Source organism: Eretmochelys imbricata, chromosome 1 (genome assembly GCF_965152235.1).
Source record: "Eretmochelys imbricata isolate rEreImb1 chromosome 1, rEreImb1.hap1, whole genome shotgun sequence".
Lineage (NCBI taxonomy): Eukaryota > Metazoa > Chordata > Testudines > Cheloniidae > Eretmochelys > Eretmochelys imbricata.
This window is the reverse complement of record NC_135572.1, coordinates 13935133-13958245: the sequence shown is the minus strand read 5'-3', so window position 1 is coordinate 13958245 and position 23113 is coordinate 13935133. Positions and strand designations below refer to the sequence as shown.

The following is a 23113-nucleotide window of genomic DNA, read 5'->3' as shown; positions in this document are numbered from 1 at the left end:
AAGCCTAGCTCCGCTGATCTGCGAATGGACCAGTGCGAGCGGACGGTCTGGCCCACAGCCCTGCTCCGAAGAGGTTATAGTCTGAGAGACAATAAGCAAACCAGGGGTGGGGGCCAAGCCCCAGACGGGTCAGAGCAAAGACTGGCTCACTGGAGGCTGCACATTTTGTCTTGGTTGTTGTGTGTCTCTTGACTGTCCCCGACTCCCGTCCTATGGTGGCGCCTACGAACCCCAGTCAGGAATCAGGGCCCTGTTGTGCCAGGTGCTGTACAATACCAGAACTCTTTGGTTCCTTCCCCAAAGAGTTTACAGTGTAAGTGTAATCTCTGCCTGGAGAGGGCAAGCTGGCTAATTTCCTGTAGGTGTTGGGGAAGGGGGTCTTGAGCAGGGATCCCAGTGATGAGAGGGGCATGGCCTGGTGTGTCACCTCAGAAAGGCCATGCATGCCTAGGGGCAGGGTGGAGGAAGCACAGAGAGAGAGTGTGATGTGGAAAGAGCCGGGGGCCCGGATTCTCAATTGCTCTGTTCCTGGGGTTTGGAAAGGGACAGAGGTTGGGAGCAAACGTTGCTGGGAGCCACTGTTGTGCACTCCATGTTCTGGGGCTGTGCAGGGCCCTGTTCCACCCCACGGGAGTTAGAGCAGCCTCCTCTGGGCCCTTGGAAGCCGAGGCTAGCCACAGCTCCACACGCTTCGGCCACGGGAGGCTGAGAGCAGGGCCAGTGAGGAGCCCTTACGCCAGCTGGAGAGGTGTCCAGTGCAGGAGTATCCAAGGAGGTGGCTTCCACCCCCTTTCCACTGCCAGAGCAAAGGGGCTTTAGCGTAGCTGAGAATGGGGCCCGAGAGCAATAGGTGGGGAGGGGAGAGTTGTGAAGGGTCTCGAAGGGGAGGACAAAAAGCTTGAATATGATTGTGACGGGGTGTTCACCCTGCCTGAGCCTGAGCTGGGCCAGAGGGGGCCAGGTAACCTATGATGCTGCACCTGGAGAGCAGCCAGGGATTGATAACGCCTCGTAGCAGATGAAGCCAGCTGGGGGAGGAGCTGGGCTAGGAGTACAGGCCAGGGAGTGAGCGCGATCACTCCCGAGAGGGAAAGGGAGTTGACCGGGGACAAGAAGGAGCTCGAGGGGAGAGTGAGTCCTGGGGTCCTGCCCTGGACTGGGGAGTCTGGCAAGAGGCCGAGAAAGATGAAGTAGCCACAGGGAGCAGAGGAATCTCTGCTGGTTAAACCCAGAGATAGGCAAGGCGATGGAGAGGCAGAGTAGGAAGGAGCCCAGGGAAACAGCAACAGGGTCTGAGACTAAGCAGACCTGGACAACTAGTCACAGGGTCCCTGGGCTAAAACCCAGAGTAGTAGGTGTGCCCGGGCTCCCCTACCATGGAGACATGGAACGGAGACTGCTGTCCGGAGGGACTTGGTTAACCCAGAAGCAGGGGACTTTGTGACTTGGCCCTCTGGCCAGGTCACTATAAGGTGAGAGCGCCCTGAATCATTGTGGGGGGCCACAGCATGAGCAACCGAGGGATGGGGATGCCAGCTGGGGCGAGAGCTAATTCCCAGACCCAGCCACTACGAGGCGCCTCTGTGGTGAGTGGACCCCTTCAGAGGGACACAGTGGAGAAGCAGAGCGCCACGGTCAGAGCAGTGGGGTAGGAAAGTGGTGTCGGCAGTGTGGGTGCAAGGGAGGCCAGAGAAGAGGAGGCTGTACGGCGTCTATCCATGGTACTTGTGTGGCCTGTTATCATAGTATCTCATAGCACCTCGCAATCTTAATGTATTTATTCTCACAGCACCCCTGGGAGGCAGGGCAGTGCTATCCTCCCCCTTGTTCAGAGGGGGAACTGAGGCACAGAGAGGCTAATCGTTCCTTCAAAACCAGCTGTCCTGGGTTTGCGCTGAGGACGTTGGCCATAAACCAGAGAGGATGAAGCTGCTGTACACTAGGCAGTCAGATGCCACAGTGATGGGCAGGGAGTAAGAAGCCGCGTAGAGTAGAATAAAATCCAGAGGTGACTGTGGGAACCTGCCCCGGGTTCGAGCCGCCACCCCGCAGCGTAGAATTCAGGAGACGCTCAGGGGCAGGAAGCCCTGACATACTCCTAGGCTGCACTCACGGAGCCTCCCAGCTCAGAATCGGGCCCTGTATGTTTGCAGATGGAGCCCCGTAACTTCAGCGGGGGAAGAGGCAAGGCTGCCAGGGTGGCATCTGACCCACAGCCTCAGGAGCAGCCCAAGGGAAAGGGGGGCAGAGTAGAGATGGTCGACCCTGTGCAAACTGGGGCCCCGTCAGGGCGAGGCCATGAGCCCAGTGCCCTTGGCAGGCCTGTGAGGTCGGGTGGGGGTGTAGATCCCTGTTACCCTTGCTGAATTTACTGTTCAGACTGGCAGAAGGCTGGGCAAGCAGTGCTCATCCGTAGCAGGGGCTGTGCGCTTCTCCACACCAGTCTGAGGGGAGCAGTGCATGGCCCTAGGAACAGGGCAACCTTAGACGAGATCTGTTCTGATGCAGCACATCGTTAATCCGAGACGCAGGGACTCGCAGCTGGGGTTACGGGATGTGATTGCAGTAAGTAGCCGTGCGAGGGTTTAAGAAGCATTGTGTTTCTAGGAACATCTCTGGCTCTCCCTAGGCTGAGGTCACAAGAGACGCTAGGCTGCCGCCGGCCAGGAGCTGCTCACTAGATGTGGCCACTAGAAACGCTGCCCCTGTGGCATAGTAATGCACAGAGACGTGCACTGTGGGAATTTCCTCTGGAGCATCAGAATTGGCCATTGCTGGAGACAGGGTACTGACCTGCTTGGACCTTGCTGTGCTCTAGTTTGGCAAATCCTAGCTCTGTAGATGGCACATCTAATCAATGGGACGAGAGGGCTAGGAGATCAGCGTGTTGTTCAGAGCCAGGACTTAGACAGATAGATTCCGCAGCCTCCCTTGGATGTCCAGACTTTAACTACCCTGAGAGTTAGTTATTTTTTCCTCATAACTAACCCAAGTCTCCCTTGGTGCAGATTTAGCCCATTATTTCTTGTCCTATCTTCAGGGGTCATAGAATATCAGGGTTGGAAGAGACCTCAGGAGGTCATCTAGTCCAACCCCCTGCTCAGAGCAGGACCAATCCCCAACTAAATCATCCCAGCCAGGGCTTTGTCAAGCCGGGCCTTAAAAACGTCTAAGGAAGGAGATTCCACCACCTCCCTAGGTAACGCATTCCAGTGCTTCACCACCCTCCCAGTGAAATAGTGTTTCCTAATATCCAACCTAGACCTCCCCCACTGCAACTTGAGACCATTGCTCCTTGTTCTGTCATCTGCCACCACTGAGAACAGCCGAGCTCCATCCTCTTTGGAACCCCCCTTCAGGTGGTTGAAGGCTGCTATCAAATCCCCCCTCACTCTTCTCTGGAGTCAGGGAGAACTACTGATCCCTGGCTTCTTTATAACAGCCCTTAACAGAATCAAAGACTATTATCGGTCGTCTTTTCTCGAAACTAAATTTGCCCAATTTTTTAACCTTTCCTCATAGGTCAGATTTTCAAAATCTTTGATCATTTTTGTTGTTTTCCTCTGGACTCTCCAATTTCCCCACCTCTTTTCTAAAGGGCAGTGCTCAGAACTGGACACAGTATCCAGCTGAGGCCACACCAGCGCCAAATAGAGCGGGACAGTTCCCACCCTAGTTTTTCATACGGCAGTCGGGTAATACTCTCCAGAATGAGATTAGCCTTTTTCACAACTGCATCACCCTGTTGGCTCATGTTCAATCTGTGATCCACTCTAACCCCCGGCAGGACAACTGCCTAGCCCGTTAGCCCCCATTTTGTACTTGTGCATTTGATTTTTCCTTCCTAAGGGCAGGTCTACACTTAAAACACTGCAACGCTGCAGCTGCCTCAGTGTCGGGCTGAAGTGGAGATGCTCCTACGCCAATGGGGTACCCCACGAGGAGAAACTTTCCCTTTGACGTATACCAATCTTAACCTTCTGTGTAGACAGCACTAACTACGTCGTTCAGAGGTGCGGAATTTTCACAACCCTGAGCAATGTAGTTACATCGACCTAGGCTGTAGTGTAGACCCGGCCTCAGTGTAGCACTTCACACTTGTCTTTTTTGAATTTTTATCTTGTTGATTTCAGACCAATTCTCCAATCTGTCAAGGTCATTTTGAATTCTAATCCTGTCCTCCCATGTGCTTTTAGCCACTCCCGGCTTTGTGTCATCTGCAGATTTTGTAAGCGTACTCTCCACTCCATTATCCAAGTCATTAATGAAATCTTGAATAGTACCAGACCCAGGGCTGACCCCACTATATATACCCTCCCAGTTTGACACCAAACCATTGATACGTGCTGAGTTCTAATCTTGGTTCTGTCACTGTAGCCTTGTTACTATTATTTAATTGTTGCCCTTAGGTAGTGACGAGAGTCAGGGACCAATTGTACTGAGCGAATCGCGAGAGACTGTCCCTGCCCTGAGCTCTCACTCTAAGTGGACAAGACCAACAAAGGGTTGGGAGGGAAATATAGGCACAGAGAGGGAAGCAACAGGCCCCAGGTCAGTGGCAGGACTAGAACCCAGGTTGTCTGTCTCCCAGCCTACAGCCCTAGCTGCTAGGCAATGCTGCCTTGGGCACATCACTTAACCCCTCAGTCTCCCCATGTTCAAAGAGAGGGTGCTCACATCCCTGGCTGTCCGGGAATGAGTGCGTGCCCAGCACCGGGAAGATGGCAGGCCCTGGGTAAATGCTGGGTGTGGTTACTCCAGGGTGTCTGAAGGGTGATTTCATTTGATTAAAGGTTCTTCTTAAAAAAACAAGAAAAGCCCCAGCCCAGGGATTCTCCCCCCTGTGGAGTTTCCTCTGTCCACCCCTTGCTGGGACATGTTACTGTTGATACTGCATTTGGAGGAGTGATTGCAGCACCTGTACCCCAGTTAGATTAAAGCTAGCTAGCTTGGGTACATGGCACAGCTGCCCGAGCCAAAGCCCGCCAGGGAGCCTGGGTATGTACTAGGGTGGCTAGTGGGTGCTGCCATGGCTTCGCTGCCATTAGGACCTGAGCTTGCTAAAATGAAAGCTAGCTTAGGTTTACACCTGCTGCAGTCGTGCCTCTGAGTGCAGTGTAGACAAACTGAGCCACAGAGACCAAGTCTGATCCTCCCACAAACACTTTCATCCTCTGGCAGTGAGGAAACAGGGCTGAGCCTAAATGGAGCGTACGCTTTCTGCAGAGAACAGCAGCCTTCCGAGAACGCAACGGCTGCTATATGCCGGTGACTGAATCACAGAGGCTAGAACCCTCAATCACCTGGTCTGTGTCTCTGGGACAGCTGCAGGATTGTTCCCTCTGGTGTGATCCCTAGGGCTTCGTCTGGTCTCGTTTTAAATGATTCGAGCAATGGAGCATCCTCCATTCCCCCTGAAACTGGACAATGTTCTGACCTTCCATATAGCAGTGCAGGACTGCCCAGCATTGAGATCACTGCATGAATTTATGAAGGGCCACTGCTCTCCTCCATCCTTCTCTAGTGTACGTAGCCCATCAGTACGGTGGGGCCAGAACCTGCTCTTACTGGAGTCCGTGTGGAACTCCTGTGGACTTCTGTGGGAGCAGGATCAGCCCCCATAGTTAGTACTTTTCCATGGACTAATACTCTTCAAGGCAAGAATGACTTATTTATAGCCTGCTACAGGCTGGTCTTGGCCAATCAGCTTATTTAGGTTCAGCCAGTCTGTGTGCTTTGAGTAATGTAACTGAGGAAGGGGAGGGGCGGAGCGAGGGGAAGGGCTAGTGGATCCCTGTCAGCCCCTTATGCGTACCCATTGCAATCAGTAGGAAAGCAACGCCCTCCACATTGGCTCTGCGACTCTCTGCCCTATCCCCAGGCTTCCTTCCAGTCCCCAGTGCATTTGCAGCTGCTTGTTTCTGAACCAGCTGAGTGGAGTGGGGGAACATACTGCTTGCAGCCTGGCTGTTTTTTTTTGCAGAGGGCTTCCTGTTTGTATGTTCAGAAGCCAGGGCCATGGGGCTTAATACCTGGGGGTGAGCGCAGGGTATAGGTGTTGGTTAAGGGAGTTTGTGCTGTGCTGGGTTTAAATTCAGACTCCAGAGCCATCATGAACTCACTCCTGTACGTGTACACCCATGCCTGCTGTGTTAACCTGGTATGGGTACAGCACTGCCATCTACTGGTCAGAATCAGAACGGCTCGACCGTGTGTCATAAGCCCTGTACAGCTAACAGTGTCGCCTTTCGTTCAAGAGCTCGAGTTGCTTACAGAGCAGGCGGATCTGGCGTTTGTCCCTGCTGTTGCCCTGGGAGCTGATTGTCCTTGTGTCAGTGAGACCTGTGCTGAGCGGATGTAAAATGAGACCAAATCACAGTGGCCTATCAGGCTCTGGGAAGTTCCTAGTGGCCATTGTGTGCCACGTAATGGCATCTATGGAGTCCTAGGCCCATCCCCACTCATTCAAACCTCCAGGCGGGTCAAACCCTCCTGTGGGCCATGCTGCTGTACCCCCGCTGCTGACAGTGGGGCTGCTGGGGTGTAGTTGAGAGGGGAATTGGGCACAAGTATTGTGGGCTCTCGACTCCCTGGCACTGTGGCGGTCTATCTGCTAGGTGTTTCCCCTTTTAAAGTTTAGGTGCTGTATGGGGTGGGATTATGCTGTCTCTTTCTCCCTGTGGGCCGAATCCTGAAATCCTTCCTTGGTTTTTACTTGGGCAAAACTCAAAGGTGACTTTGCCTGAGTATTTGGCCCTGTGCTGAGTAACGTCAGTCGCTCCCAATGCAAAGCGTGTCCGGTGCACCCAGCTGTCACGGGGATGGGTGGCTTACCCACGTGTGCAGTGGCAATGGACACACGCACGTTAACACCTGGGCCTTGCTATTTATGCACCACGTCGCACCGTTTTTATGATTGCAAAATTGCCCTCTGGGGATGAGTCCCCGCCAGCTTGGAATTCCCTAGCGTAAGGGACGCTGGCACCTGTACCTCATGCGATCTCTTGCAGATTGATGCTGATTAATCTCTGAAGCAGTAACCGGTGGCTGTGGTAGGAGTTGGTTGCTTGTCTTGTTTTCGCACAGACTGCCTCCTCTCCAGTCCCTCCCCTCCCCTGTCAGGCAAGCTGAACACACAGCCTAAGCTCCCAAAGAGCCCTCAGACGGTAAAGAGTTTTGATCACTCCCCAGCAGGGCTGTGTTTGAACTGGTGACCTAGAAGTGACAGACTGATCAGTAGCCCGTTGCTTACCAATTCCATGAGCTTTCCTTCTCCTTATTAGTTGGTCTGTCTCAAGCATTTTGCTCTTGGATGGTGTGTGCCATATGAAAGCATCTAGTGAAGTGAAGCAAATGTGATTAAAATATACATTATCATTAATGTTTCATGCATTCCCTGCCTGTGCGCTGGCTGGTCCAAGAATTATTTACCCCAGGCTGCTTTCAGGATTGGCAGCTGTCATGTGATAGCATGTGGGTGGCTCAGTGGGCAGAGGACAGAGGGGTTCCTTTTGAGGAAGTCTGGGAGTCGGGTGTCAGATTGCATCCTCCCCGTTCCTGTGGATGAGGTAACCTGATGGAAGTGTGGCAGAGGAGAGCACAGGTGCTAAGCAGGCCCTGGGCAGTCAGTGTCTGGAGGGAAGGAATTCCAAGGAAGTATCCAGGGTGCTGCAGGAAGGGCACTGGTCATATCACACTTGATTCAGCCCCCATTGAATCAACGGGAGACTCTTTCCATTAGCTTCAGTGGCAGTTAACTCAGGCCCTTAATAAGAAGCCATCTTCCCTCTGGGTCATCGCTGACCTCAGAGCTTCAGCATTGTGCCAGGGTGGCTGGTTCCGCTGAGGTGCCATCGGACGTGAACCCGAACTGTTGTGCGGCATAGCTACCACTGTTGTGGTTGGCACTATTCCTCCCCAGAGGTGGCTGCATTTGGGAGGTGGGGGCGAGGTGCATAGAACACCCAACGGGAGGTGCTCCTAGTGAGGACAGGAGGAGTGGCCGACATCCCATAGCAGTCTCAGGCCCGTTATTTGTCAGGCTGTGAGGCACCTTGTGGCTTGGGCCTGGGGCTGTAGACCTCGACGACGATGGTGAGACGAACCGGTCCACCAAGGCTCAGCAGGCTGCCTGGGACGCACACAGGGTCCGCACGAGGACGGGCATGCTGCTTAGAAAATGGAGAGATTGCTGGGTGTTGTGGCGGAGGGAGGACTCCCGCCAGCACCGCTGGCCTCTCCACCAGTTTCGCTGCAGCGCTGCTGTTAGGAAGCCTCTGTTTTTTTCTGGATATGTAATTTGCCAAGGAGCTGCTGGCACAGCTGGGTTACCAAGACGTCTCTCAGAACCTCCCCGGAGAGATCCGCATGAGAGCTGTGTGGAGACAGCTTATCTTGTATCTGCTTCCTCTCAACATCTGGTACCGGCTGTTGTCAGAGGCAGGATACTGGACTGGACGGACGATGGGTCTGCTGTGGTCTGGCAGTGCCTGTGCTCCTTGGTGAACTGGCCACAGCAAGCATGAAATTCAATATAGACAAGTGCAACGTAGTTCACTTAGGAAGGAAAAATCAAATGCATAACTACAAAATGGGGGACAGCTGGCTAGGCAGCAATGTCCTGCTAAAAAGAAACTGGGGTTATAGCGGCTCACAGACTGAACATGACTCAACTGTGTGATGCAGTTGTGAGAAAGTCGAATCTCATTCTGGGGCGTATTAACAGGAGTGTCGTAGGTAAGACGCGGAAGGTAACTGTCCTGCTCTGCTCGGCACAGATGAGGCCTCAGCTGGCATACAGTGTCCAGTTCTGGGTGCCGCACTTCAGGAAAGAGGTGGATAAATGGGAGAGAGTCAAGAGGAGAGCAACAAAAATGATCAAAGGTTTAGAAAACCAGATCTTCGAGGTAAAGCTTTAAAACATTGGGCAAGTTTAGTCTGGAGAAAAGAAGATGGGGGGGGGGGGGGCGGACCTGATAACAGTCTTCAAATCTGTTAAAGGCTTTTAAAAAGAGGCTGGGGATCCATTGTTCTCCTTGTCCATTGAAGGTAGGACAAGAAGTAATGAGCTTAATCTGCAACCTGGGAGACTTAGGTTAGATAGTAGGAAAAACTTTCCAACCCTAGGGATAGTTAAGCTCTGAATTTGGGAGGCTGTGGAAACCCCATCACTGGAGGATTTAAGAACAGGTTGGACAGACACCCGTCAGGGATGGTCTAGGTTTGCTTGGTCCTGCCTCAGTGCAGGGGACTGGACTAGATGATCTCTCAGGGTCTAATCCAGCCTGCCATTTCTGTGATCCTACGATCAGCATGGCACTCTGCAGCACTCAGGAGGGAACTGCCTCCTCTTAGGGTGCTTTCCCAGCACTGATCGCTGCAGCAGCAGTGCATCAGCGGCTGATCCCCGTCGGGTTCGTCTGCAGACATATGTTGTGTCTCTTCCACTTTGGAGCCTTTCTGGAAACTCAGTCTTTTCATGAGATGCAGAGGAGCTCCTGTCAGGGCTCTGCACGGGGCTGAGTGGAAGCAGAAATGTCTCACTAGCGTTACACCACCAGTGGGGGAGTGTGAAGGGCTTGGTGGGCTTTACCCAGATAGGGACCAAAAGGCAGTGTGGGCCAATGGATAGAGTGAATGGCTGTGAGTCAGGAGGCCTGAGTTTTCTTCTCCTCTCTGTCCTGGCTTTGCTGCCTGACACTGGGCAGGTAGGTTCACCTCTGCTTCGAGGTGTCTTGCACTTTCATCTGACACCTCCGGTGCTGGAGACAAGATGGACCTCAGAGCCGATCCAGTCTGGCTGTCCCTCTCCAGCTCAGTCTTCCCCATCTTGGAAAACAGGGCTCTTGAGGATAGAGTGCTTTGAGCTCTCTGGATGAGAAATCCGACATCAGGGGTAACTCTCGCTCTTTTGCAAATGTGACTGCACAGATCCCTGTTTAGCACATGCAGGGCACACACCTAGCCAGAGGCATTTGCCACTGGCAAATGGCGCATGCAGACATCCTTGTGTCTGTGCTGAGACACCCCTCTCTCCCCCCTGCGTACTAGGAATCGGGCCCCAAATGTCCTGTTAGCCGTGCTTCCATCAGCAAAACCAATCCCAGGGTCTGTGTTTGCTCTCCCTGGTCATGAACACACAGCGCTTGTCATGGCTAGAATACAGGCAGTGGGACGGTGGGACCAGTCACCCCTGCCCCCTTGTAGGATGTCATGCAACACTGAGCCATTCTACAGCAGCCACCAAGTGTCATCCTCGCACATGTGTGGTTGGTCATCCTCATTTATATAGTGAGGGAACTGAGACAACGGTGATGTGCAGAAGGTCGTGGCAGAGGTAGGGCTGCACTCCAGGTCTCCCGGGAGCCCTGTGCCATAGCAACAAAAACATCTGCCTCCCGTGCTAGGAGTGGGCAGTCACTGTGTATTTCCACTAAGATGTGGCCTAGGATGATTTCGGTGCAAGGGATTCATAGAATATCATAGAATCATAGAATATCAGGGTTGGAAGGGACCTCAGGAGGTCATCTAGTCCAACCCCCTGCTCAAAGCAGGACCAGTCCCCAATTAAATCATCCCAACCAGGGCTTTGTCAAGCCTGACCTTAAAAATATCTAAGGAAGGAGATTCCACCACCTCCCTAGGTAACCCATTCCAGTGCTTCACCACCCTCCTAGTGAAAAAGTTTTTCCTAATATCCAACCTAAACCTCCCCCATTGCAACTTGAGACCATTACTCCTTGTTCTGTCATCTGCTACCACTGAGAACAGTCTAGAGCCATCCACTTTGGGACCCCCTTTCAGGTAGTTGAAAGCAGCTATCAAATCCCCCCTCATTTTTCTGTTCCGCAGACTAAACAATCCCAGTTCCCTCAGCCTCTCCTTGTAAGTCATGTGTTCCAGTCTCCTAATCATTTTTGTTGCCCTCCGCTGGACTCTTTCCAATTTTTCCACATCCTTCTTGTAGTGTGGGGCCCAAAACTGGACACAGTACTCCAGATGAGGCCTCACCAGTGTCGAATAGAGGGGAACGATCACGTCCCTCGATCTGCTGGCAATGCCCTTACATATACATCCCAAAATGCCATTGGCCTTCTTGGCAACAAGGGCACACTGTTGACTCATATCCAGCTTCTCGTCCGCTGTAACCCCTAGGTCCTTTTCTGCAGAACTGCTGCCGAGCCATTCGGTCCCTAGTCTGTAGCAGTGCATGGGATTCTTCCGTCCTAAGTTCAGGACTCTGCATTGTCCTTGTTGAACCTCATCAGATTTCTTTTGGCCCAATCCTCTAATTTGTCTTGGGCCCTCTGCATCCTATCCCTACCCTCCAGTGTATCTACCTCTCCTCCCAGTTTAGTGTCATCTGCAAACTTGCTGAGGGTGCAATCCACACCATCCTCCAGATCATTTATGAAGATATTGAACAAAACCGGCCTGAAGACTGACCCTTGGGGCACTCGACTTGATACCGGCTGCCAACTAGACATGGAGCCATTGATCACTACCTGTTGAGCCCGACAATCTAGCCAACTTTCTATCCACCTTATAGTCCATTTATCCAGCCCATACTTCTTTAACTTGCTGGCAAGAATGCTATGGGAGACTGTGTCAAAAGCTTTGCTAAAGTCAAGGAACAACACGTCCACCGCTTTCCCCTCATCCACAGAGCCAGTTATCTCGTCATAGAAGGCAATTAGATTAGATTCATGTTATTGCCCCTTCTGCCTTCCCAGGGCCACTGGGATTGGGCCGCTCCTTCTTGCTGACTTCTGTGGCTCCTCATGGGCCAGGCGGGAGAAAGGCCCTTCCCGGTTCAGGGACCCCAACTGTTGCACTTGCTCCGTGCATCCACCTGAGTCCCACGCCCCCCTTCTTCCTTCAGGGCTCAGTCAGTTGCCTTTCTGTTCTTCCTCTCTGAGAGGTGGTAGCTCGCTCAACAGACCTCGCCGCATCTGCAGTGCGGGGGAGGTCAACTTACCTATGGCGCTCAGAGACCTAAAAGCCCTGAGCGATGTAGCTAGGTTGATCTAAAGGCCTAGCCGTTTGCAGGGTCGAGGCCAAACCTGCATGGGCTACTTGTGTCAGCATGTCTTGACATCCCATGTAGAATTGCCTTTGCTTCTTCCCCTAATTTATCAATGTTGATAAATGCAAAATAATGCACACTGAAAAACATAATCCCAACCATACATAGAAAATGAAGATGTCTAAATTAGCTGTTACCACTCAAGAAACTGATCTTGGAGTCATTGTGGAGAGTTCTCTGAAAACATCCACTCAATGTGCAGTGGCCGTCTAAAAACCTAACGGAATGTTGGAAATCATTAGAAAAGGGATAGATAATAAGACAGAAAATATCATATTGCCTCTCTATAAATCCCATGATATGCCCACATCTTGAATACTGCCTGCAGATGTGGTCACCTCCATCTCAAAAAAGGTATACTGAAATTTTAAAAAAGTTCAGAAAAGGGCAACAAAAATTATTAGGTGTCTGGAACGGCTGAGATAAATAAGACTGGGACTTTTCAGCTTGGAAAAGAGACGACTAAGGGGGGATATGATAGAGATCTATAAAATCATGACTGGTGTGAAGAAAGTAAATAAGGAAGTGTTATTTACTCCTTCTCATAACACAAGAAGGAGGGGTCACCAAATGAAATCAATAAGCAGCAGGTTTAAAACAAAAAAAAGGAAGTATTTTTTCACACAACGCACAGTCAGTCTGTGGTTCTCTTTGCCAGAGGATGTTGTGAAGGCCAAGACTATAACAGGGTTAAAAAAAAAACTAGATGAATTCATGGAGGATAGGTCCATCAATGGCTATTAGCCAGGATGGGCAGTGATGGTGTCCTTAGCCACTGTTTGCCAGAAGCTGGGAATGGGTGACAGGGGATGGCTCACTTGACGATTACCTGTTCTGTTCATCCCCTCTGGGATACCTGCCATTGGCCACTGTTAGAAGACAGGTTTCAGAGTAGCAGCCGTGTTAGTCTGTATCCGCAAAAAGAAAAGGAGGACTTGTGGCACCTTAGAGACTAACAAATGTATTTGAGCATAAGCTTTCGTGAGCTACAGCTCACTTCATCATGGCATGCATCCGATGAAGTGTTCGTGGAAGCTCCGGGCACTCTCAGTGCATTGGCTGCAGCCTTGCGAGGCTGCTTTCCTCTGGTTTTCCCTCCTCTAGTGTTTGCCTTGGAAGGAGACTGAGGCGCTGGATCAAGATCCCTTGGTGACCAGGTGGCTGGGCTGGGCCTTCAAGGAGGCCAGCGTGTGTCTTCTATGCCTGTGGCACCCAGTGGCAGAGAGAGACCCTCCTGGTCGTGCAGGCACTGATGGCCCTGCGTGTCCAGAGCAGAGATCTAAGGCCAGTGGGCGATCTGAACTGAATAACATGGGGACATGGGGCCCAGCCCTGAGTGGGGCCAGGGGGACACGAGGGGTGCAGGAGTAGCCGCTGGGGGCAGGCTGTCTCAGATGCTCCTCAGAGGCACAGTCCCTGCCTGGCTTCCCCAGTGCTCCAGGGGAATAGTGATTTGCTGCTAGCTTGTGCCCCCTCCCCCAGGTGGCACCTTGTGGGGGTAAAGCTGAGCCTGCATCCGGTCCCTGCCCACCTGCTCCCACAGGAGTAGCGGGTATGCAGCACTTATCGTTGATCCCAGGTTGGGGTACCCCACACAAGGGTGTTGGGGCGGGGGGGGGAGGGATTCTTCCTCCCCTGTGTGGGCATGCAACCCATCATAACAATCAGCCAAATCCTGAGCGCCTCACTGAGCCCTCACCCAGGCCCAGCTCCCGGTGAGCAGGGCGGGGGTGAGCTGTCCGGACACAAGCGCAGGTGGAAGGCAAACAGCCTGCGGTGGCCAAGATCCTTGCTGCTCTGCCAGAGACCTGCAGGGCCGTGGGCTGCTGCAGCTCGGGCTGCTTGTGTGGGTTGGAGAACAGCCGCGGGGCTGACTCATGTGGCTGGCCTGGAGCAGTAACAGCACCTCTGAAAACGAACACTGAGATTAGTCCTCGGCATGTAATTAATCCAATAATTACGTCAGATTAGCCCAGTGTGTGTTTAGAAGCTTTTAATTGATAATTAAGGAGCGAGGCCCGTGAGCAGGCAGCGGGCAGGAGAGAGCTCACTCGGGGTTTGCCGAAGCTGCGGGAGGCATTTCCACTGCTGGGGTTCTGGAGCGTGCCCTGCTGCGGGGCTGTAGGTTAGGCCACTTTCCAGCAAGGTAGGGAGAATTGGACTGGAATACATGACTCATCAGGCAGGACTTTTCCCTTGGCGTGAGGACTGACTCCTTCCCAGTGGGGCGTCAGGGGTCACGGTGCTGCAGGAGGTGTTGTTTTCTCTGATGAATACAGACCATGTGGCCATGTTTGATCATTAAAGACCTCTGAACCTTTTGGGCAAGGGCAGAGGTCTGAGTTCTTTGTGTCTGAGCCGCCTTTCAGCTCTGTATATTTCCCCTGACCGTGAAAGGGACACAATGTTCGCGGGCCCGGATGAGTACAGCACTCAAGCATATGCTTAAAATTAAGCTTCTGGTTAAGTGCTTTGCTGAGATGGGGCCATAAACAGTTGCTGCATTCCTCCCCAGAGGTGGCTGCATTAAAGTGGTGGGCAAAGCCTAAGAAAAGAGGTGGGCTTTTTGCAGCATGCCCTGAAGATCAACAGATCTGGGTTATTTCAGATCCTGGTGACAATGAATTCCAAATTCTCAGATCCCTCCTGGAAAACACCCTGCTAGAAGCTCCCTCTGTTAAATCAAGGGAGATCCAGCTCAGATGGCCCTGCAGATGCAGCTGGGGCAGTAGTTATGGCATAGCAGGGGGGAGTAGGAGTCACAAAGAGGGGGATCTAAGTATAGGCGCCGACTCCATGGGTGCTCTGGGGCTGGAGCACCCACGGGGAAAAATTGGGGGCAATGACCCATGATGGGCCAAAGTGGATAGAAGTCGGAGGAAGGAGGTGAAATTAAATGAACGAGAATTCGGGAGTGAATATCGGGGTGAACTAGGGACGGGTGGAATAGTCTCTCAAGGGAAGCAACAATCGTCCCATTGCTCAAGTGGAGCTATGACAATTTACACCAGCTGATTTGCCCCCATCGGACTTTAATTCTGATCTCATGCCAGTGTAAACATGGCATCCTTCAAGGAAGTCAGCAGAGTTGCACTGATGTGAAACTGGTGTGAAATGAGCATTGGTGTGTCAATTTCTTGCTGCAAAAGGATGGCTAGATGGAGCACAGAGGAAGCCCTTAGCTGGAACAGTTGCCAGCAGAAAGCTGAGCGCTTCTGTGTTGAACCGGGCTATTTAAAAGTTTCTGGTGGCTTTGAGGTGTTGTTAATGTGCAAGTAGCCGGGCAATCAGGAGCCGAAAGAAGAAATAGGTTGCAAGTGCCAAGGGGCCATTTCCTCAAATTCAAACTTCCTATGCGGTTGTTTTACATGAATAATGGCTACGTTGCTGCTACTTCCTTTCTGCAGCCATTATCATGTCGTGCCTTCTCTGCCACTTGCCCATGTGTGGCTACCTCTGTTTGCTCCTAAGCTGAGGTGTGCACAGCACTGACTTGACAGCCTCGCTTCGACAAATTCAGTATAGCTGAGAAAAGGCCAGGCATGAGGCAAGCAGCATCTGAGAAGGGATCAGTGTGGGCAGCCTTCACAAAGAAGGTCAGTATCATTATTTTACACATAGGGAAACTGAGGCACAGAGAGGTGCAGTGACTGGCTCAAGGTCCTCCAGCAGATTTGGGAATAGAACCCAGGTCTCCAGGAGTCCCCGGCCAGTGTTCTGTCCACAAGGACATGCTGCCTCCCCTGTAAGAGCCTCTAGGTGTTTCCTGAGTGTAAAGAATAGTACGACAGAATCTGAGGAGCTGGAGCGAGGGAGAGACGAGGGGGACCCCAAAGGAGAGTTTGGGTTGGAGCGTAGGAACGTAGGCCTGGAGGGACCTCAAGGGTTCAGTCCCCTGCTATCACAGGCATCCCCATCATATATTCCCATTCAGACACTTACCAAGCTCCATCTTACGTTAAGTGAGGTTTGTGGAGCAGTGGCTGTCCAGCTTTCGAAGGGAATAATCCTCTTTCCTGTATGATCCCTTCATCCCCCGCTGCTTGGCTGTCAGAGAACTGTTCCGTTGAGCAGAACACCAGAAAGGGCGCCCCAGAGCACAGCTTGAGGGGCGTCTCCACAGGGGAAGAGGCAGCGGGATTCGGTGAGAACCTGCGTGTGGGGCAGAAGGATAGACTCAAATCCCCAGACGACACCAAGACTGTAAGTCCGGGGGACTAAGTGGACAGTGGAGACGTTGCACTGGTTCAACTAACCCAGTTTGATTAAACCAGTGCAAATCTGTGTGTAGACAAAGCCTGAGAATTAATTAATTAACAAGCGTGAAACACTTTGAGATCCCAGGTGGAGGGGTGCTATAGAAGTGAAACACAAACTCTCTGATTATTTCAGTTTAAACCACGCTTATTTTGCTGTAGGTACGCCCATGGCACGATTTCACACTGAAATGGCACCAGTGCATATGGCTGCACAAGGCGTCAGGCAGTGTAGGAACAAGAGCTGTGGAAGGAATATTAACCCCCCATGCTTGGAGGAAGCTTTCCATGGGGCAGGGTACCCCATCATTGCCTGAGACAGGGCTTCTTCCACTGAAGCTGGTGATAGTCATGGTCAGAGATGGGCCCTTAGCTAGAGGGACCCTGGGTCTGATCCAGTCTGGCAGGCCCTGTGCTCCTGATCAGGCCCAGTAAGCATAGTCACCATCTGGTAGGGCGGAAGGGGCTGCAACTGCTTCTCTTCTGCATTTAAAGGGCCAGTGAGGAGACAAGCATGCAAGGAGAGGTTCCTGGGTAAAGGAGGATCTTCCATGGAGACTAGGGGGTTGTGGAAAAGACTGCTTGAAGGGGAGGGACGTTTACCAGCACCAGGTTTCTCCGGTTGTCGCCCTGGGGCTTGAGGCAGCTGGGTCTTTGTGCCAACACCATATTTTTGTCAGTAAGGGCTGAGCCAGGCTGTCTGTGTTCAGCAGCCTAGGCTGTGCTGCCCAGATGAAGCCAAAAATGGTGGGGTTTGGTGCCATCCTCTCGCCTCTAAACCAAGCATCCTGGGTGCAAGTGATGTGCCAGAGGGCCTGGACTTCTGTGGGTTCAGGGGCCTTGGAGTGCCCCCAGCCTGCTGACCATCAGGCCTTTTCTCTCTCGCCGTCTCTGACTGCAAGGCCGGGTACTGGAAAAGAATAACATGGAGGGAGTTCTCCTGGGCGGCTCCCAGGGGCTGGTTCGGCCGTGGCCCTCCGAGTTCCACCTTGCTTGTGGAACGGATGTGGCACGTGCGTGGCTCGGCCATGGCCATCACCTGGGTTCTCACCGTCTCTCTTTCCTTCCCTGCAGGACATGCGGAAACATGTCACCATGACGCTCCTGGATACTGAGCAGTCCTACGTGGAGTCCCTCCGCACCCTGATGCAGGTATCGTGCTGCCGAGGCTCGTGCAGAACACCCCAGGGGAGGGGAGGGGAGGGGAGCGGGGGGTCGATGGCACAAGCCCATGGACTGCACGCAGAGATTGAAACCTGTGTCCCACATGGGACATGGAGGCTGGGACACAAGACCCATTCCAAAAAACACAGCTCCTTAGCGATCAGCAGTGGTGGGGCTTTTATCTTATGCAGATGTACATCCACTAGAGCAGTAGCTCTTAACCTGCGGGTGCGAGATGCCCTTTCTGGGGGTGGAGACGCGCCAGATGTTTTTAGAAGGTAAATCATCAAAAACACAAATTAAACACAGGCACATAAGTACAACTATTTGTTTCATCAAACCTATGTATTTATTAACATTATACATTTTTTAACGATGACTGTAATATACAAACCAAAAACATATCTAGGTTTAAAGAACTGACCTACTTCACCGATTTTTGACAAGGGGTGCGAGAACATATTTTGAGAACCAAGGGGTGCAGGCTGCAGTAAAGGTTAAGAACCACTGGCCTCGAGTGTAGTGCTGCACCCAGACATGGCTCCGAAAGCAGGGTAGTGAGTGTGGGTACTGTCTGGTCTCTTTCCCTTTGCAAATGCTGCTGCTGTCTCACCTACCTCAAAAGAAGCTGGCAGGCCTCTCGCGAGACCAGGGTGGGCAAACGTTTTGGCCTGAGGGCCACATTGGGATTCCGAAACGGTATGGAGGGCCGGGTAGGGAAGGCTGTGCCTCCCCAAACAGCCAGGCCCCTGCCTCCTATCCGCCCCCTCCCACTTCACGCCCCCTGACTGCCCCCCCTCAGAACTCCCGACCCAGCCAACCCTCCCTGCTCCTTGTCCCCTGACTGCTCCCTCCCGGGACACCCCGCCCCTAACCACCAGAGGCTAGCCTCCCCGCCGGGGGCTCAAGGGCCGGGCAGGACGGTCCCGTGGGCCATAGTTTGGCCACCTCTGTGCTAGACTGTGATTGTCAGTGTCTGTATCATTGTGCTGTAGTAGCGAGCACTGGGCCAGATCCTGCCTTCACATACAACTGAGGATTCATTGGAATTGCGTGGCTGGAATGTGGCCCTGAACTGGCCTCGGCGTTCGATGGGAGCCTACGGGAAGAGCAGAGCCCTGGGGTGCTGTGCTCACTGCGACCTGTGCTTCCCCCTTCCTGCCAGCATCCTCTCTGTCTTGTCTGGGGTTAGCTTTAGACACTCAGCCTTCACGCAGGCCCTGAGAGAGCAGGGAGATGCTGCTGCTTCCAGTGGGTGTAAAGGAGGCGCAGAGCTGGGAGCGGTCTGCCTGCTGCTAGCACCTCGCTGCTCCCCTAGTGGCTCTGCCTAGATGTTGGATACCGGGGGGGAAGAGGCATGAACTTTTCCGGACGCCGCAGGTGACAGCTCTGGGATTGGAGCAAGAGGGGCCCAGAATGACCCTCTAAGTTCAGTCTGGGAGGAAGAACCTGAGCCGTTCCCCGCCACAGGCTCCTGGAGGTGGGACGGTACTTGGGGACCAGCAGTATGACACACGGCAGAGAAGTCCAGCGGGACGGGTGGCTGTAGCTTCCTTGCCAAGGGCCTGGAGGAGGCAATCCATCACAGCGTCGGGTGCTGCCGCAGCCTGCAGCCTGACTCAGAGGAGTCAAGGATGCTCCAGCTGAGGCCCTGCCTCATCAGACAATGGCTGGCGTTCTGCTCTTCAGAGGGGCTCTGGACTCCTGTCCCTTGGGATGGACGGGCAGCGTTTGGTGTTAGATGTCTCTACATGCAGACAGATTTCACCAGACCGGCAGGTGTTTAACTTTGCAGGGTCCGCCTCGGAATAACCCTGGACAGTGTTACATGACACTTCATTACGCTGATCTTCATTAACCGCTTGGAACAAAATGTGTATTCCCAGGCCCAGCTGCCCTCAGGGACCTTTGAATGAACACTGTAGGAAAAGGACTTTGAAAAGCTACCTCCCCTGGGGGTGACCCGGTGGGATGTGCAACGGCTGATATCCAGCTTCATATTCATAAACTTCTGCTAAGCCATGACTTGTACCCACAGACCTGGGGAATGCAATGGCTTTAAGAAGTCACTCAGTCTGCTATAGCCAGCCAGCTGCAGCCAGGGTACAGACGTGGCCACAGGTGCAGACCCTGGTGCATTCACGTGTGGCCTGGGAGAAATCTCTCATGTAGCCTGTGATACAGAGAAAGGGACCTCTGGAGATTACCAGGATAAACCACCTCTGCTGGGGCCTGGATTCTCCCCAGGCTGCGATGCAATATTAAAGATGACAAAGTTAATCAAGGAGCCCATGGAAGAGACATCTCCAGAGCAGGGACGATCTTGCGGCAGCATGGAGATGGACTAGATGTTAGTGTCCGGATTGTGTTGGTCTAGAAGTGAGCTGCTTGAGAAGCTCAGCCGGCAACTGTTAGTGCTAAAAGGGACCCGCACAAGGAGCAAATATTGGGTGTGTGCCCTTTTTAATCTTCGTGAGGCATAAAAACGGCCCGAAAGGATGGGGTTTTTTTTGGATAAGGGAATATTATTTTTAATCTTTGTTTCTAATAGAGTAGCACGTAGAGAATCAGGGTCTCATTGTGCTAGGTGCTGTACAAATATAGAGCAGGACAATTCCTGCTCCGAAGAGCTCAAACTAATCTAAGATAAGGGGCAGCGGCTGGCCTAACAGAGGCGGGAAAGGATGGTCCAGCGGCTGGGGTGCCTGCCTGGAACTTGGGTGTCCCAGGTTCAATCTCCAGCCCTGTCACAGGCATTCTGCATGACCTTGGGCAAGTCACTTAGGCTGTGTCTACACTACAGACCTTACAGGGGCACCGCTGCAGCTGCGCCGCTGTAAGGTCTCCCGCGTAGCCGCTCTTTGCCGATGGGGGCGAGCTCTCCTGCCGGCATAATTAAACCACCCAAAACGAGTGGCAGGAGCTATGTCGGCAGGAGAGCATCTCCCACCAACATAGGGCTGTCCACACCAGCGCTTTTGTCCAGAAAATGTATGTCAGTCAGGGGTGTGTTTTTTCACACCCCCAACCGACAAAAGTTTTACCCACACAAGTGCTAGTGTAGACAAGACTCCTGCCTCTCAGTTCCCCATCTGTACAATGAGAAGAACAGCACTGGCCTACCTCAGAGGGGTGGGGTGAGAATAAATATTAAGGAGCGTGAGGCGCTCCTATACCACAGTGATGAGGGCCATATAAATAGATAGCCGCGATGAGGGACGCTGCACGAACAGCGTGTGTTAACACAGTGCCAGCGGCTTGGCATCTCCCATCCCATCCGTCCTCTCTCAGTCAATCGATGGGTGGACCCCTGAGGTCCTAGCTCCTTAGTGGGAGACCAGCAAAAGTCCTTCAGCTCCCAGAAAAAAATGAAGCAGGCAAAGTTGACTCCTATGCAGCGACACCAAGAATACAGGGACCGGCAGGCATGAAAGGCTGCTCCTTGCAGAGTGGTTTTTCTGTTGCTTGTTCAGCTACATCTTTGATTTATTTCTTTGTAAAAGAAAACCCTTTGGTCTAACCCAAGCCAGAAAGTCTCTGCTTTTCAGGGAATGGCCTTGGAGCCAGGGCGCACAGGAGCCAGGGGACAAAAAGCCCTGAGGCTTAGGAGAGAACAGCATGATGCAGAACATAAGCTCTTGGGAGAGAGCGCTAATGAACAAACGCTTCCCCTCGGATATCCCATGATGCCCAGGGAGCATTCCTGCATTGTATCACTCCGCGGAGGGGAGGGTCGGAGTTCAGAGAGGAACAGGCTTTGTGGGGATGATTAACAGGCCTAGGAACTGTTCCCATCACAGCTGCTCCAGCCCATCAGGCTGTGACAAGGTGCTTTCCGTGGGGTCATGATGCTTAGAGCCAGGTGGCTGAGGCCAGGCAGTTAAATATAGTAGGAGCATTTATTTCTCTTTCTCTGCTGTGATTGCCAGGCTGGATACAGGTACTTACCTTGAAACCAGGTGTGGGCTCTCGAAACAGTTGTGTTCCCCCTTTGGATTTGTAGGGTGAAATCCTGGCCCCATTGAAGTCAGTGGACGTTTTGCTCTTGATTGCAAGGGAGCCAATATTTCACCGTTCGCAACAAAGAGGAAGTGTCTCTGCCAAGCTCTCGCACCTTTCACGTAATGTCAAAAAAATGCACTAAAATAACATCCATACCGCACGTAGTCTCATAGTGGTCTTCCTCCCCCCAACCCCCAGATGTTCATTGTATTTGCGTGTTGTCACTCATTAACACTGTGGTAAGCTTGTAAGTTCTTCAGGGCCGGGATGGGTATGTACATCACGTAGCACAACGCGGTTCTGATCCCTGATTGGGACCTCTAGGCGTCACCGTCATCTGAACCATCATTACATGACCGACCGCAGAGATCGAATCAACCATCTCCTACGGGCCCACAGTCACACCATTTCTTGTCCCATTGCGCCCCTTCCTGCTCAAATGCCCGGGCAAGTCGATGGGCCTTGCAACATACTCGGAAGGTCTCCAGATTCAGGCTGCTTCAGACCGAGCACTGGTGTCATTTCACCACCTAACAAGCACTCAGCAGGGGCAGCCCTGCCTAGAGAGCCTGGCAGCAGATGGCAAAGCAACGGACCGTGCTGGCAAAGGCCCCGTGCAAAAGAACCAGACTGCAACTTTCAGGCAAGATGCTGCTGCCATGTGATCATGCGACACCAGCTGGCAGTGCCCCTGTCCCCCGCTGTGAAATCTCATGCCAAATGATGGACATGCCCCTTCTGTCAAACTGTGCCAATGTCACCTTCATGACGACTTCTGGTTGGTTCCCCCAGCCAACCAGCACCATCTCGCTTTTATCCAATGGGCCTTCAGCTAGCTAGCTGACATCCACACCTCAAGCACTGGGGAAGGTCATTGATGGCACAGGCTGGGTCGGATGAAGTACAGTCCATGCCTCCTCCTCCAAACAGCCCCCTAGGCACACTGAACATGGGAGGTGCCTGGAGGAAAGCTCCACACACAGGAGCAATCACTCTCTGGGAGCTCTCAGATTTGTGCAGTAAGAATGAACCCGCTGCGGGGAACCCCATCTGCTCCCATGGCAGCTCACAGGGGAGCCAACACCTCGTGAAGGCAGCTGATAGCTCCCACAGTCTCAGCATGGATGCCCAATGTCTGTCCCTCACCAGGAGTAGAGGTAGCAATTTTCACCCCTTAACCCTCCTTGCAAAGATCCTGGAAGGCTCAGTTAATGAATGTTTGAGAAGCTCTCTGAGATCATGGATATTATCCTCGTTGTATAAATGGGGGAATGAGAGGTTAAGTGATTTGGCCAAGGTCAAACAGCAAAGCAGTGTCACAGCCAGGAATGAAACCCAGGAGTTCCGGCTGCCGGTCTCTTGCTTTAACCCCTAAACGCACTCCATTTCCCCCTGTGTGTTAACTCAAACCCAGTGACTGTGGCAAATGAGAAATGTTAGTCTGAGACCGTTTGGTTTTAAAGTCAGTGGAACGTATTTCTGGGCAAGGTCCTAAATCCAAATGAAAAGTGTGTTCTCTGGCTAAGGGCTTATATCCTGAAGCTCGTCCCAGAATGTCTGAAAACAGCTTTATTCTAAACCCCTGAAAAAAGGGGGGGATTTCTCA

General features: G+C 52.6%; 1 protein-coding gene across 1 annotated transcript in view; it reads left to right on the top strand.

The window, feature by feature from the left end:
- The window catches only part of ARHGEF17 (Rho guanine nucleotide exchange factor 17), a 235461-nt gene that overhangs the window by 146114 nt on the left and 66234 nt on the right, over positions 1-23113 (top strand). Inside the window, exon 4 of the mRNA XM_077808016.1 lies at positions 17416-17493. Within this exon, the coding sequence (XP_077664142.1) occupies positions 17416-17493 (78 nt within the window). The remainder of the gene's footprint in view (positions 1-17415; positions 17494-23113) is intronic.